This window comes from Acinonyx jubatus, chromosome X, assembly GCF_027475565.1.
Source record: "Acinonyx jubatus isolate Ajub_Pintada_27869175 chromosome X, VMU_Ajub_asm_v1.0, whole genome shotgun sequence".
Taxonomy (NCBI): Eukaryota; Metazoa; Chordata; class Mammalia; order Carnivora; family Felidae; genus Acinonyx; species Acinonyx jubatus.
Window position 1 is genome coordinate 45,760,697 of NC_069389.1, and position 15,499 is coordinate 45,776,195.

General features: G+C 39.1%; 1 protein-coding gene across 1 annotated transcript in view; it reads right to left on the reverse strand.

Moving 5' to 3' along the window:
• Positions 1-15,499, reverse strand: part of FAM120C (family with sequence similarity 120C) — a 115,357-nt gene that overhangs the window by 54,762 nt on the left and 45,096 nt on the right. Inside the window, exons 5-9 of the mRNA XM_027053535.2 lie at positions 6,835-6,937; positions 6,192-6,268; positions 5,480-5,760; positions 4,276-4,549; positions 3,456-3,627 (exon numbers count right to left, since the gene is read on the reverse strand). Of these exons, the coding sequence (XP_026909336.2) occupies positions 3,456-3,627; positions 4,276-4,549; positions 5,480-5,760; positions 6,192-6,268; positions 6,835-6,937 (907 nt within the window). The remainder of the gene's footprint in view (positions 1-3,455; positions 3,628-4,275; positions 4,550-5,479; positions 5,761-6,191; positions 6,269-6,834; positions 6,938-15,499) is intronic.

Sequence of the window (15,499 nt, forward strand, 5' to 3'; positions counted from 1 at the left end):
TCAATTTCTCTGTGTTAAGAAAGGCAGTTGCGTCTTCTGTTCTTGAAAATAGTGAATTTATGAAGATTCAGTCCTGGAGTGCCCTGTGGTGGAGGTCCCCTGTTCACAGAATCTGGTACTTTAGGACAGTATCCTAGGTATGTTGCTTATGCCCTGCTGTTGTGTCTGAGTCACTTTTCCTTTCCATGTAGTCGTCTGCACTGACTCTCTGCCTGTTGTGGGCTGTACTTGCTCCCTGTGGTGTTAGTGGGACCCAAGCAGGCCAGCCTGGAGTGGGGGGGGGGGCATGCCCACCAGAGAATGGGAGCAGGGAGACAGTATTAGCAAAATGTGTGCTGGGTCAGATTTCTTTAAGTGCTGCAGTGGCTAGGGGTTGTGCCCTGGGCAACCACACATACAATAGCAGCCAGGAGTGCATGGTGGACATGGTGCAATATGGTGCCTATGGACGCTTGGCTGGGCAGACACACAAAGGTGACTGGGGGCACGTGGCTTAGGAACACACAAGTGTGCCTGGGGCCACGCAGCTAAGCACTGCATGGCAGACATGCCTGGTGCTCGGTGGCAGCTGTGCACCTGGTGGCTGGGTGGGGCACCTACTCAGCTTTAATAAAATCTGCCCTGAGCCCAGGGCTGAGGCCAGCAGGCCTGGAGTGGGCAAGTCCTTGCACTGCTAGTGGGTTAGGTACCAAATGTCTGTGCAGTCCTGCCTCCAGCAGGTGTCTCTGTGCTTATGCTGGGAGGTAGGGGAGGAAAGTGGCACCTGCCAGCTCCCTCATTTCTGAAGTCTCCCAACATGCTCAGAAATAAATATGAACATATCTGTCTCCTATTTGCCTCTAGAGCTGTGTAAACTGCTGTTTTTATGTTGCCTCTCCACCCAGCCTGCTGTTTCCTTAAGGGCAGCAACCCGACTGTCACTCACCCTCTCAGTTGGCTCAGTGTTGACTCAGGAGACTTGTAGTACTTTTTTAAAGTTTATTTATTTATTTTGAGAGAGAGAGAGAGCGAGAGCAGGGGAGGGGCAGAGAGAGAGGGAGAGAGAGAATCCCAAGCAGGCTCCGCACTGTCAGTGAAGAGCCCAATGCAGGGCTCAAACTCAGGAACTGCAAGATCATGACCTGAGCTGAAATCAAGAATTGGAGGCTCAATGGACTGAGCCACCCAGGTGCCCCAGTAAACAGATTTTTGAAGCTCCAGCTTCCAAGTCCCATAGATTTTACAAACTCACGGAATTCTGCTCCTCTGTTTCTTAAAGCCAAAAGCAATGGGGATTATTTTTTTCCTGTGGAAATTCCCTGGTGTGAAGGTCCTCTGTCCTCTCTGTGCATGCAGCTCCCTCCCTTCGGTGGGCAGCCTCACTCCACCTTTCTGACCTTCCTAATCTTTCAAATGCAGCTTCTTCTCTATATTTAGTTGTGGAGTTTGTTCTGCTGGTCTTTAGATCACTCTCCAATTTATTAACTTGGATGCGGATGGTATCTAGTTGAAACGTGGGATGGAGTGAGCTCTGGGTCCTCCTATTCTGCCATGTTCCCAAGCTCCTCCCAATATTTCTCCTTTTATCATTGCCTTTTTGTACAGATGGATACCGTTAGCCATCCTTTTACAGTAGCGCTACTTGTGAAAAATTATCCTAGTTTTCCTTCATCTGAGAATGTGTTGATGTCCCCTACATTCCTGGAGGATGTTTTTGTTTGATATAGAATTCTGAACTGACATTTCTTTTCTTTCAGCCCTAGAAAGTGTTGTGCTACTTTCTCCTGGAATTTGGGTTCTGATGAGAGATCAGCTGTCATATTATTTTGCCCCTATAGGTAAAGCAGTCTGCTTTCAATAATTTTTGTCTTTAGCTTTCAAAGGTTTCACCATGATAGATCTTAGCAAGGATTTCTTTGGGTTTATACTGTGGATAATTCACTCAGCTTCCTGACTCTGTGGGCTGATTCTATTTTTCCCAAATTTGATAATATTTCAGCCATTATTTATTTGAATCCTCCTGCAGCCCCACCCTCTTTCTTCTGTCTTTCGGGAACTCTGATGATACAAATATTAGACCTTTTGTTCTAGTTTTACTGGTCGCTGTTCATTTTTTTTCAGTGTATTTTCTATTATTCAGATTGGGTAATTTCTATTGTTCTATCTCCAAATTCACTATTTCTTCTATTGTCTCCAATTTGCTGTTTAACTCAACTATTAAGTATTTTGTTATTGTATTTTTTAGTTCTTAATTTCCATTTCTTCTTTATATCTCCTATTTCTTTGCTAAGACTTTCTGATTTTAATTTGTATCAAACATATTCAGAATTGTTTGTCAAAGCATTTTTACAATGGCTGCTTTGAAATCCCTGCTAGGTAACTGAAACATCTGTGTTATCTCAATGTAGGCATCTATTGATTTTCTTTCTTTGGTTATTTTGAGATTGAAGTTTGAAATCTTTCTGTTTCTTAGTATGAAGAGGGATTTTCCATTGAAACCTGGACATTTGGGGTATTATATTAAAAGACTCTGGGTCTTATTTTAATTTTGTGTTTTAGCAGGTCTTTTCTGACATCACTCTGTTGAGTGAAGGGGGATGCTTTCTCATCACTGCCAAGTGGGAGTGAAAGTCCTGGCTCCACATTCAGCTCCTCCTCTTGCTTGTTGCAGTCTGACAAGAGTAGACGTCTAGGCTCTTCATCCAGTCTTTGCTACTAGGGGTGATGGTTGGCTGCAGTTTTTCTGTGGTGTTTGGCTAGAGCAGATTAGTTATTACCTAAAAATTTTCTGTTTGCTAGGTTGTTTCTTTTGGGTCCTTTGACTAGAGAGAGAAGGCATTTCTTGGGGCTTTTACTGGTCTGTACCTGTTGGTGTTTCTGGGCTGCCAGCTGGTCCCACACCTAGTCTAAGATATATGCAGCAATAAGAAAACCCAGGGAACTCACCACTGCATTATTCCTTGGATCCCGAAGTCCTTAGCCAGTCTGACTTCTTCTCTTTACCTTCTAGAATGTCTTGTACTTGTTATATATATAATATCCTGGGCTTTTAGGTGTATTTAGCAGGAGGAATAAGGACAGTATATGTACTCTATCTTCCCAGAAGCAGAAATCTAGAGGGTTCTTTTGAACACACTAATTTGACCATGTCACTCTGCAGCTTAAAACACCTCAATGGCTCCAACTCTACAGGATCAAATCCAAAACAAAACCTTACTGAGGAGGAGAAACCATGTCAGATACACCTCTACATTCCCAAAGTCCAGCATGGTTTTAATAAGTAGTAGCTACTCTGAATGCTTAATGATTAAAGAACTGAGGCTTAAGTTAATGCATTTGCCATACTAATATGTATTCTGGCGAATTATGCATTTTCTCAAAGACTGCTCCATTGTCACAGGTATGATGTGCTTGCACAGATGTTTTTGTTCCACACCAAACTTTGAGAGAACTGTTGAAGTTAAAACAATACTTACCTTCCACAGGTAGCCGCCGCCGTATAGCTAGGCGTTCCATTTTCCGTTGTGTTTCTGCCAGACTGAAAAGGACCCCATATACGTACTGACGAGCTGACCGGAACAGGAGAGCAGCTGGAGGCAGCTCCATGTTACACTCATCTTCAATACATACGGGGATCTTAATCTCACCCTAATAAGAAAATGGTCCAGGGGAAAGAACATAATGAGTTACCTCAAGGTTTGGAATTGAGCTGAGAAGAATCAGTCATGAACTACAGCCTCTATAGCCTAGCTACTAAATTTGCTACTTGTATTTAACAGAGTTTCAGACTAAAAGGCCTAGATAACCATAGCCAGCATAAAAGCTACGGTTTTTAGAGTCTGTGCTATGACTGACTATAGCTGAATAAATGGGTTAAGTCCATCTTGGACATTTTGTTGGGGGATGGACTTGTATAGTAAGACTGGAGGAAGGGAACAAAGCTCTGAAGAAATAGAGGAAGAGGTAAAGAACAAGGGCATAAAGCCTCTTCTTAGATTGTGCCCAGCCCTAGACCAACATGGTGCATTATCTTCTTTCTGCGGTGTTTGGCTAGAGCAGATTATATTATTTTACAATTATAGTTATCTTCTTGAGGCCTCATTTATTGGAAAGTCCCATCTACTGCTGGTCTCACCTCATCTGGGGCCCGTAATGTAAAGAGGAGCCCCAGCATATTTGGTCTCCTTTTATCTCCCTTCAGATACCAATTAGAATGTTCTCTGGTAACTTATGGCTCTAGGAAGTGTGAAGTACAGTGGTAAAAGCAGGGAGGTAGGTGCTGATGTGCTTTATTACCTTAGTGAGAACATGGTAGATATATGGATACATAAGACCCCTTCGATGTCTGTGTTCAGCAACCCGCAAGACTTCTGGAGCTACTGGAGGTAAGGGTGGAATGGTGATGTCCATGTGGTTCCTTGTAGACATAGACAGCAGGGATGGGATGTGGGGCTCGCCATCACCCAGGCTGGCATCTGAAACTCCAGCATCGATGGGCTGTACCCAGGACCCTCTGTCACCATTTGGATCATCCCATCCAGGCTGCTGCTGAAGTGTTTCCATGATACGACTAAAAATTTAGGAAGACCGTGTAGAAGAAAGGAGGTTGATAAAGATATTCCAATTCAAGATGTCTGTCTGATCCCAAGGAATCTTACAAACCCTCTGGAAGTCAAGACACTGGGTTAGTATTGGACCTGATACCTTTCAGCTACACCTTGTAAGATGCCATGCCTTGAGTCAGCTTACGTTCTAAGAAACTAATTACAACTGAAATCTCAGAGCAGCTCTATTTTCCCCAGAATAATCTGCTTGGAGAAATAATCTAAGAACAAATAAGCTAGTACAAAACACCACTGTTTTAATCCTCAGAACCCTGTCTTAATATAACTGCCTACTCAACTATTCTAATACTTCAACTCTATAAATTCTTTTCACTTATTTTTTACATTTGATCTACAGCCCTCAAAAATTGAGAAATGACAGCCATGAAATGTAGCACACTCATACCTAGGGCTTCCCTAACCAGCTGCTATGCTTCCTTTTACTTCAGTCGCTTGGGTATCTGAAAATTACCACCTGTACAGAGTCAAAATGAGTATGAAGTAGCCAAGCATAGAGTTTTTCTACTTCACTTAAGAAGAAACAGCCACAGGGGCGCCTGGGTGGCTCAGTCAGTTAAGTGTCTAACTTCGGCTCAGGTCATGATCTCATGGTTTGAGAGTTTGAGCCCTGCATTGGGCTCTGTGATGAAAGCTCAGAGCCTGGAGCCTGCTTTGGATTCTGTGTCTCCCTTTCTCTCTGCCCTCTGCTGCTCACGCTCTGTCTCTCTGTCTCTGTCTCTCTCAAAAAATAAATAAACATTAAAAAAAAGAGCAAAGAGCCACAGAGAAAATCAAGGAACATATACTCCTCCACACTCCAACCCAGGTTACCAGCAAAAAGAGAAATACAGATGCTTCAGAAGTCTGTTCCCTTGGGTACCTATTCAGACACTTACTCAGAGCTGGCTCCATTTGGTTCATCACCATCAGAGGAAGAGGAGTGAGAAGAGTCTGGTCCCAAAGGAGGTGAAGCTTTGGAAGTCAGGTAATTGGGAAACTGGGATGCAGAGGAGTCATAAGAGACAGCCCAATTGGCAAAGGGGCTGTCCTGCAGCATGGGATCCTCAGAAAAAGGATGGGATTCCCCCAAAGCATGGGAAGAGAAGAGAAGAGAGGAGTTGGGCCCCGTTGGGAATGGTGGTGGATATTTCATTTTCTGGGGCACATGGTGAGAAAACTAAAGAATAAAACAGATAGAAAAGCTATTTAACATTTGAACTGGCTCCAAAATAGCTCCCTCAGAAGTTGTGACACAGTGGATAATGCCAGAAGCGGGAATTATTGGGATACAAAGAAACTACTGAGAATAATAAGAAATTATTCTAACAGTGATATATGGACAGAATACTCCAGAGGCAGGACAATGGCCCAACCATGTCTCCTAGAACCATTCTCTGACATTAGCTAATCTACCTTCACATCATCCTATTGGTTAGTGATTTGGATGTTTTCTTTGCATAGTCTGTTGAGAACATGACATAGGTATATACAGCCTTGATATTCTGATAACACTGAATTACCTTAACTCTTTAACTCAGAGTATAAAAATCAGGAAGCAACCTGAGTCTAATGATAACAAATGGTCTTGGGCCTCTTGAAAGATATTACCATTGGCTTTCCAGCAGAGATAGTGCCCATCTGATTTCGTGGAAGGGGAGGATTTCCAAGCCGATTATTCCGAAAACCTGAAGCCAAGAGAAAGGGCCATACTTTAATCAATCCTAATAATTCTACTATATTATATTCCGCTAACCCCATATTGCTTGAAAAATTATTATTAATAAGTTATAATTTATTGAACAGCAGCTATGTGCCATGCCAAGAAACTTAAAGAAATTATTTCATCTAAAAAACCCCCCATAAAATAGGTATCATGAGCTGTATTTCATACATGCAAATGTGACTAGTTAAGATCACACAGCTATTAAGCAGCAGAGGTAGAATTCAAACTCAGGCTGAAACCAAAGACAGGGCTATTTTATATACACCAGGCCATACTGGAGGTTAGTGCCGGAAGAAGCCCAAGCTAAGGAAATAGCATTAGACCCCATCTGCAAATTTGAGAAATCAGTGTCCTGCCTCATGTCACCACTCTTATTACATGGAAGTCAAGAGGAGAGTGCCCACCAAACAAGAATGACTTCTATAAGAGTGTAATACAAACAAGTCATTCCACTCTGGCCCTGGAATTCCCAGGAGGGACTCAGTTTCCCCTTTGGATACAGCAGCTAGCATCAGATAGAAGCCTTACCTAGAAAGGAGGAGGGACCCACTGGCAGTGAAGAGAGTTTGGTTGTGACTGAATAGTACTCAACTGCTTTCTTGAATCTCTCTATTTTATCTTCTGTCCTAGACTGGATGTTAGAACATTAGATGTTCAGGAAAAGAAAGAACATGAGAGTGTCATTTTCATGCAATTTATAATCAGAAAGTCAAAACAGTAGCAGAAATAAATGTTTTAAGAAACCCAAGAGAGCAGGGGTGCCTGGGTGGCTCAGTCAGTTAAGCGTCGATTCTTGATATCTTGATTTCACAGTTGTAGGATGGAGCCCTGTGTTGGGGTTGCTCAGCATGGAGCCTGCTTGGGATTCTCTCTCTCTCTCTCTCTCTCTCTCTCTCTCTTGCCCCTCCCCTGCTCATTCTCTTTCAAAAATAAATAAATGAACATTAAAAAATAAGAGAAAACCAAGAGAGCAATTTTTCATGTTGCAGAAAAGATTAGGTAGGGAGAGAGCATTATAGAATGCAAAATCCGCGGGGTGCCTGGGTGGCTCAATCAGTTGAATGTCTGACTTCAACTCAGGTCATGATCTTGTGGTTGGTGAGTTCAAGCCCCACATGGAGCTCTGTGCTGACAGCTCAGAGCCTGAAGCCTGCTTCGGATTCTGTGTCTCCATCTCTCTCTGCCCCTCCCCCACTCTGCGTTCTGTTTCTCTCTCTCAAAAAATGAACATTAAAAAAAATTTTAAAAAAGAATGCAACATCTCGAATACTTAAAAAAATTAAGCTTAAAAACAAATACATTTTGTGCTATTCTAAAATGGTCACATGACCATTAGAAAAAAATAGGTGAGGATGGGGAAAAAATTACATAGTACTGCCACCCAAAGACATTTTGCTCTGTTTTCTTCCAGTATTTTATTTTATTTTGATTATTTTTATTTCATTTTATTTTAAAGATTTTTTTTTATAATTTAAATTTTAGTTAGTTAACACACAGTACAATATTGGTTTCAGGAATAGAATTCAGTGATTTCTCAATTACATACAACACCCAGTACGCATTGCAACAAGTGTTGTCCTTAGTAACCATCACCCATATAGCCCATCTCCTACCCACCTCCCTCTGTCAACCCATAGTTTGTTCTCTATCATTAAGAGTCTCTTGTGGTTTGCTTCCCTCTCTTCTCTTTTTTTCCTCCCCTTCTCATATGTTCATCTGTTTTGTTTCTTAAATTCGACATATGAGTGAAATCATACGGTATTTGTCTTTCTTTGATTGACTTATTTCACTTAGCATAACACATTCTAGCTCCATTCATGTGTTTGTAAATGGCAAGACTTCATTCTTTTTGATGGCTGAGTAATATTATCAGTCGATGGAAATTTAGGCTCTCTCCATAGTTTGGCTATTGTTGATAAGGCTTCTTCCAGTATTTTAAAATAAACTTTTTGTTAACATATTATTGGTCTATTTTAATACACAATTTTCTATACTTGATAATATACGATTTCATATTGTTCTTTATAATTTTGAATGACTGTATATTTTATCATTATAAATGTGTCATAAATTATGTAACTACTTCCCTAATACCTGACATTTAGGTTATTTCTCACATTTGGCTTTTTTTTTTTTTAATTAAAAAAAAAAATTTTTTTTTTAACGTTTATTTATTTTTGAGACAGAGAGAGACAGAGCATGAACGGGGGAGGGTCAGAGAGAGAGGGAGACACAGAATCTGAAACAGGCTCCAGGCTCTGAGCTGTCAGCACAGAGCCCGACGTGGGGCTTGAACTCACGGACCGTGAGATCATGACCTGAGCCGAAGTCAGACGCTTAACCGACGGAGCCACCCAGGCGCCCCTCTCACATTTGGCTTTTATAAGTTATGCAGCAAAGAACATACATGTACAGATCAATTTTTTCTGGATTTCTGATTATGTCCTTCGGAAAATGTCCCCAAAGTAGAATTATTGTTCAAAAGGTATGAACACTAATGTAAAAAGCACTTAAACATATACAAAAACCACAATGTGTCATCACTATATATCCACCAGAATGGTTAAAATTAAAGATTATAAACACCAAGCACTGGCAAAGATATGGAATAACTTGAATTCCAGTACATTGCTGGTGGGAGTGTATATTGGTACAGTCTGGAAAACAGTTTGGCAATATCTTATTAAGTTAAACATATATTTACCATATGGCACAGCTATCCTACTCCCAAGTATTTACCCAGGAGAAATGAGTACATATGTCCACCAAATGATATGAACAAGAATGCTAACAACAGCTTTATTTATAAAAGCCCCAAACTCAGGGTGCCTGGGTGGTTCAGTTGGCTAAGCTTCTAACTCTTGATTTTGGCTCAGGTCATGATCTTATGGTTTGTGAGTTCGAGTCCTGCATAGGGCTCTGTGCTGGCAGTGTGGAGCCTGCTTGGGATTCTCTCTCTCTCCCTCTTTCTCTCTCTGCCTCTCCCTTGCTTGTGTTCTCTCTCTCTCTCAAAATTAATAATAATAAACAAAAGTATTTTTTAAAAAAGATCCCCAAACTCAATTAACTCAAATGTATACCAACAGAAGAATGGATAAATGGATATATTCATACAATGGAAACCTATACACTGACAAAAAGAACAAAGTACTGATACATGCAACAGTATAGATAAATCTCAAACACTTTATGCTGAGTGAAAGAAGAGAGACAAAAAGGAGAATATATAAAGTTCAAGTAGAAGCAAAACTAATCTATGGCAATAGAAGTAAACATACTATTTATCTCTGAAGGGTTGAGGCTGACTGAGAAGGAGCTTTTCTGTTTTTTAATTTTTTTTAACGTTTATTTATTTTTTGAGACAGAGAGAGACAGAGCATGAACGGGGAGGGTCAGAGAGAGGGAGACACAGAATCTGAAACAGGCTCCAGGCTCCGAGCTGTCAGCATAGAGCCCGACACGGGGCTCAAACTCACGGACCACGAGATCATGACCTGAGCTGAGGTCGGCCGCTTAAGCGACTGAGCCACCCAGGCGCCCCTGTTTTTTAATTTTTAACGTTTATTTATTGAGAGAGAGAGAGAGAGAGAGAGAGAGAGAGAGCGCAAGCAGGGGAGGGACAGAGAGAGAGAGGGAGACACGGAATCCGAAGCAGGCTCCAGGCTCTGAGGTGTCAGCACAGAGCCTGACACGGGGCTCAAACCCACAGACTGCAAGATCATGACCTGAGGTGAAGTTGGACGCTTAACCTACTGAGCCACCCAGGTGTCCCGAACTTTTCTTTATCAAACCTTTTCCAACAAAATTTTAAAGTCCTCTTGAATTTAATTTTGTGACCTTCATGTTTCATCAAATGGAATATAAACTATTAAAGCCATTTCTAACTTATCATTATAAATAATTCTTTGATAAGCATATTTTTACATAAGTTTCTTGGGTTATTTCACAGGGCATATTCTTTTCTTTTTATTTTTTATCTTATTCGTTATTATTTTTTAAAATATAATTTATTGTCAAATTGGCTAACATACAGTGTGTACAGTGCGTGCTTGATTTTCAGGGTAGACTCCCATGGTTCATCGCTTACATACAACACCCAGTGCTCATCTCAACAAGTGCCCTCCTCAATGCTCATAGGGCATATTCTTAGAAGTGGAATTACTAGGTCGAAGGATATGGTCATTTTCATAGACTCTTGACACATGATACTAAATCTCTTTCCAAAACAGATGTCTCACGTTATACTCTCATCATCAATGCATGAGATTGCCCAAGTCACCACATAGCTCCAGGGTTTTACATTCTCTACAGAAAAATCATCTCCTAATTGCAACAAACATTTCTTATAGAAATACATAGAGAATATATATTAAAACATACAATCCAAAAAAGGAAAATTGAAAACATTTATAATCTTCTCTCTCAGAATTTGTAATTGTTAACATTCTAGGATCTATATAGCATTCCAGATCTCTTTACTTGCATGTATGTAGGCACACAAACACAGAAATCAAGATCTTTAGGGGAGCCTGGGTGGCTCAGTCAGTTGAGTGTCTGACTCTTGGTTTTGGCTCAGGTCATGATCCTGGGATCAAGCCCAGTGTTGGGCTTTGCAGTGAGCGTGGAGCCTGCTTAAGATTCTCTGTCTCTCTCTCTGTGTCTCTCTCCCTCCCTCCCTCTGCTCTTCTCCCACTTGCTTGTACTCTCTCTCTCTCTCTCTCTCTCTCTCTCTCTCTCTCAAAATATCTATCTATCTATCTATCTATCTATCTATCTATCTATCTATCTCCAGGTCCTCCAGCCTTGCTTAGAAATAAAATCGTTTGGCTTTCTCAAAAAACTGTAGACTTAGTACAATTGTTTGAAAAAGGGTTCCAAATCTAAACAATATCTGCAAATTACTGACTTATAGAATGAAATATATTTGGTTGAATAGTGTTCTGCTTTATCAAGGTTCCATTAGTTATGTATTCACTATTATTTCCATATTATATTTAATTACACACATAACAATCTCCTAAAAAGATACAAGCCATACACAGTCTTCCTTAATATCTATAGCTCTATACTCACTTCCCTCCCCAGAAGTGACCAGTGTTATCAGTTTGGTATATGTCCTATCATAACTTTTGCTGTGTTTATACAGACACATGTATGTACACCAATATGGTTTTGTTTTTTTCATACATACAGAATCATATTATACTGTCTTTCAACTCACTTTCTGCATTTAACTTGCAAACTATTCAACATCAATGAGTATAGATCTTATGACCTAATCCCCTGAAGTACCAAATTACATATACTTCCCTCAGTGTACCACTGCTCTGTGCCCTGACAAACATTTATTCTTTCTTGAAAGGGCACCACTTCTATGAAAACTCTCTTTCTATGACACATTTATTGTGGTTTGTTATACTTATTTATTTGCTTCTGCTCCCATTTAACCTAAAGTTCTGTGAGAACAGAGAATGGTTTATTTACATTTATATCTTAGTGCCTAGCATGGGACCTTGCCTGTGGAAGTTCATTCAGTATTTACTACATGATCATATTTAATAAAGTCTTATCCTTTTCTTTTATAGATCCCCAGAGGCCATAGGTAGCAGAGTAGAATCCCATCCCTTTGATGCTATTACCTAGCAGTTTCTGTATGTTTGTTTAGAAGAGCTCTCATAATTCTACAATTGCTAAAAATGATTATATGAAATTTTATGAAAATTATATAACAATAATGAAAATCGGTTTAAGACATAATGTTAAGTGAAAAAAGCAGACACTTTTTACACTGAGATGACTACCACATCAAAACATACATACAAAAGGAATGTTTATAGGAAACACTATAAAACATTTAGGGTGGAATTAATAGCAAAACCTCTAAAAATTTTTTGTTCTTATTGTTTAGTGAAAAAGTGGATCCTTGAATAGTCATTATCCAGGTTCCAAACATTATGAAGCTATAAAGGGAAGTAAAAGTTATCACATTAAAAATATTCACCACTCAACTGAAAACTTATAAAATTTTTCCTCTGTCAACATACAATGGAATATTATTTGGTTTTAAAAAGGAAAAAAATTCTGGAACATGCTACAACATGGATGAACCTTGAGGACATTATGCTAAGTAAAATAAGTCAGTCACAAAAAGACAAATACTGTATAATTCCATTTAGATGAAGTACCTAAAGTGGTCAAAATCATAGAGAAAAAAAGTAGAATTGTGGTTGCCAAGGGCTGGAGGGGAGGGGAAAATGAGAAGTTATCATTTAATGGGTATAGAGTTTTGGGGCGACTGGGTGGCTCAGTCGGTTAAGTGTCTGACCTTGACTCGGGTCATGATCTCACAGTTTGTGAGTTGGAGCCCCACACCGGGCTCTCTGCTGTCAGTGAAGATCCTGATTTAGATCCTCTGTCCCCCACTCTCTCTGCCCCTCCCCTGCTGGTTCTCTCTCTCAAAATAAATAAATAAACTTAAAAAAATTATGGCCATTATTTCTTTAAAAAATGGGTAAAGAGTTTCAGTTTTACATGATGAGAAGAGTTATGGAGATGGATGATAGTGATGGTTATACAACATTATGAATGTATTTAATACAAATGGCCTGTACACTTAAAATTATTAAGATGGTAGATTTCATGTTATGTATATTTTACCACAATAAAAAAAGGAATTTTAATTTATTCTCCATCTAAACAGTATCCCCTACTTAATACTAGCCTCTCTCCCTACCCCACTATGTCAATTTCTTTCTTTGTGGGTCAGTCTCTTCCTAATTGTCTGATGCCAGCAGCTGAAAGTACAATGCAAATCAACAAAGTGAATGAACAAAATCTGTCATAAAGGTCAGGATTTCCTTAAGTCAAAGAAAATGATGGAGGACTGCACACATCATGCTAGAAGTCATGGACAAATAAGTATCACTACAGTTAGTGTTCAATAATGGTGGAAGAACGAATTATGAAAGATGATGGCAGGAAAGGCACTTGAAAAAACAATGATTTGAATATCAAAAGAAACTAGACCCTTAGGGAAAATAAATCCCAAGTATATTTTTTAATGAAAACCAGCCCTTTTTATATTATGCTAGAAAGTTAGATGCAAAGTAATGGATGCTAGATTGTGCTATCATGTAATTGGTTAGGAAAATTTATGCTCCCCAAAATGAAGCAATGATTTCATGCTTTGTCCACCTAAAAAAAATCTACAGGGAGATTTCCATTCTGGATAAGATAGAGTAAGCACACTCTACCGTATTTCCACTGAAGGTAGTTATAAAACCTAGGAGCAGCTATTTGAAGACTCTGAAAAGTAAACACTAGCAGGGGGATTGGGGAAGAAGACCAGAATTCAAAGTACACATCACTGGCAAATTCTACCAAATAATTAAAGAAGAAAAACCAGGGGTGCCTGGGTGGCTCAGTTGGTTAAGCATCCTACTTCAAGTGAAGTTCAAGCTCCACATCAGGCTCTGTGCTGGCAGCTCAGGGCCTGGAGACTGCTTCAGATTCTCTGTCTCTCTCTCACTGCCCGTTCCCCATTTGTGCGTTTTCTCTCTCTCTCTCTCTCTCTCTCTCTCTCTCTCTCCCTCCCTCTCTCAGAAATAATAAATGAATAAACTTAAAAAAAAGAAAAAACAATTCTACACAATCTCTTCCAAAAAAAAAAAAAAAAGAACACTTGCTAACTCATTTTGAGTCCAGTAGTACCCTGATATCAAAACCAGAGAAAGACAGCACAAAAAACTACAGGCCAATATTCCTCATGAAAATAAATGTAAAACTTTTCATTGAAATACTACTAATTCAGATCCAATAATATAAAAAAAATATAATATACCTTGACCACATCCTGGGAATGCAAGGATGGTTCAATATTCAAAAAGCTCATGATCTTATCAGCAGATGCAAAAAATTACATTTGACAAAATATACCATCCTTTAATGATAAAAACTCTCAGTAAACTAGAAAGAGAAGAGAACTTCCTGATAATGTGCATCTACAAAACCTACAGCTAATATAATACTTAATGCTGACTGTTTTTCCCAAAGATCGGGAATAAGATATATCCTCTATTATCACTACAATTCAACATCATTTGGAAATCCTAGACAGTGTATTAAGTCAAGAAAAAAAGACACAGACTACAAAAGAAATAGAACTGTCCTTATTTAGAGACAATATGATCACCTACACAGAAAATACCAAAAAACTACCAAAAAAATTCCTCGTGAGTTTAGAAAGGTTGCAGAATACAGGGTTAACACCCAAAAATCAATCATATTTCTATATGCTAGCAATGAACAAAATAATATCCTTTATAATAGGTGCCTCAAATATAAAATAAATAAATATTTTAAAAAATGTATGGGACTTGTATACTGAAAGGTATAAAATGTTGATAAATCAAAGATGAACTAAATAAAAGGAGAGAGATATCATATTACTGGATTTCAAAACTCACAAATTCATCTATATGGTTGACCTTTGAACAACACAGATTTGAGCTGGGTGAGTCCACTTATATGTGAATTTTTTTTTATTTTAGAGAGAGAGAGCACAAGTGGGGGTGAGGGGCAGAGGAAGAGAGAGAATCTTAAGCAGCCTCCATGCTCAGTGCAGAGTCCATGTGGGTCAACCCCATGACCCTGGGATTATGGCTTGACCTGAAATCAAGAGTCAGATGCTCAACCGACTGAGCCACCCAGGTGCCCTTATATGTGAATATTTTTGATAAATACAATACAGTATTTTAAATGTATTTTCTCTTCCTTATAATTTTCTTAACATTTTCTTTTCTCTATCTTACTTTATTATAAGAATATAGTATATAATACATATAACATACAAAATATGTGTTAATCAACTGTTTATGTTATCAGTAATGCATCCAGTCAAAAGCAGGCTATTAGTAGTTAAGTTTATGGGGAATCAAAAGTTATACATGGATTTTTTACTGCATGGGGGGGGGGTCAGTACCCTTAACCCACATGTTGTTAAAGGGTCAACTGTATATTTAATATAAGGAATTCCCATTAAAATCCCAGCAGTATTATTGTTTGTAGATATAGAAAAGATTATTCTAAAATTAATTTGGGCAGACAAAAGGAACTAGAATAGACAAAATAATTTTGAAAAACAATAAAATTGGAAGGATCACTACCTAATTTTGTCTTACACAAAGCTACAGTA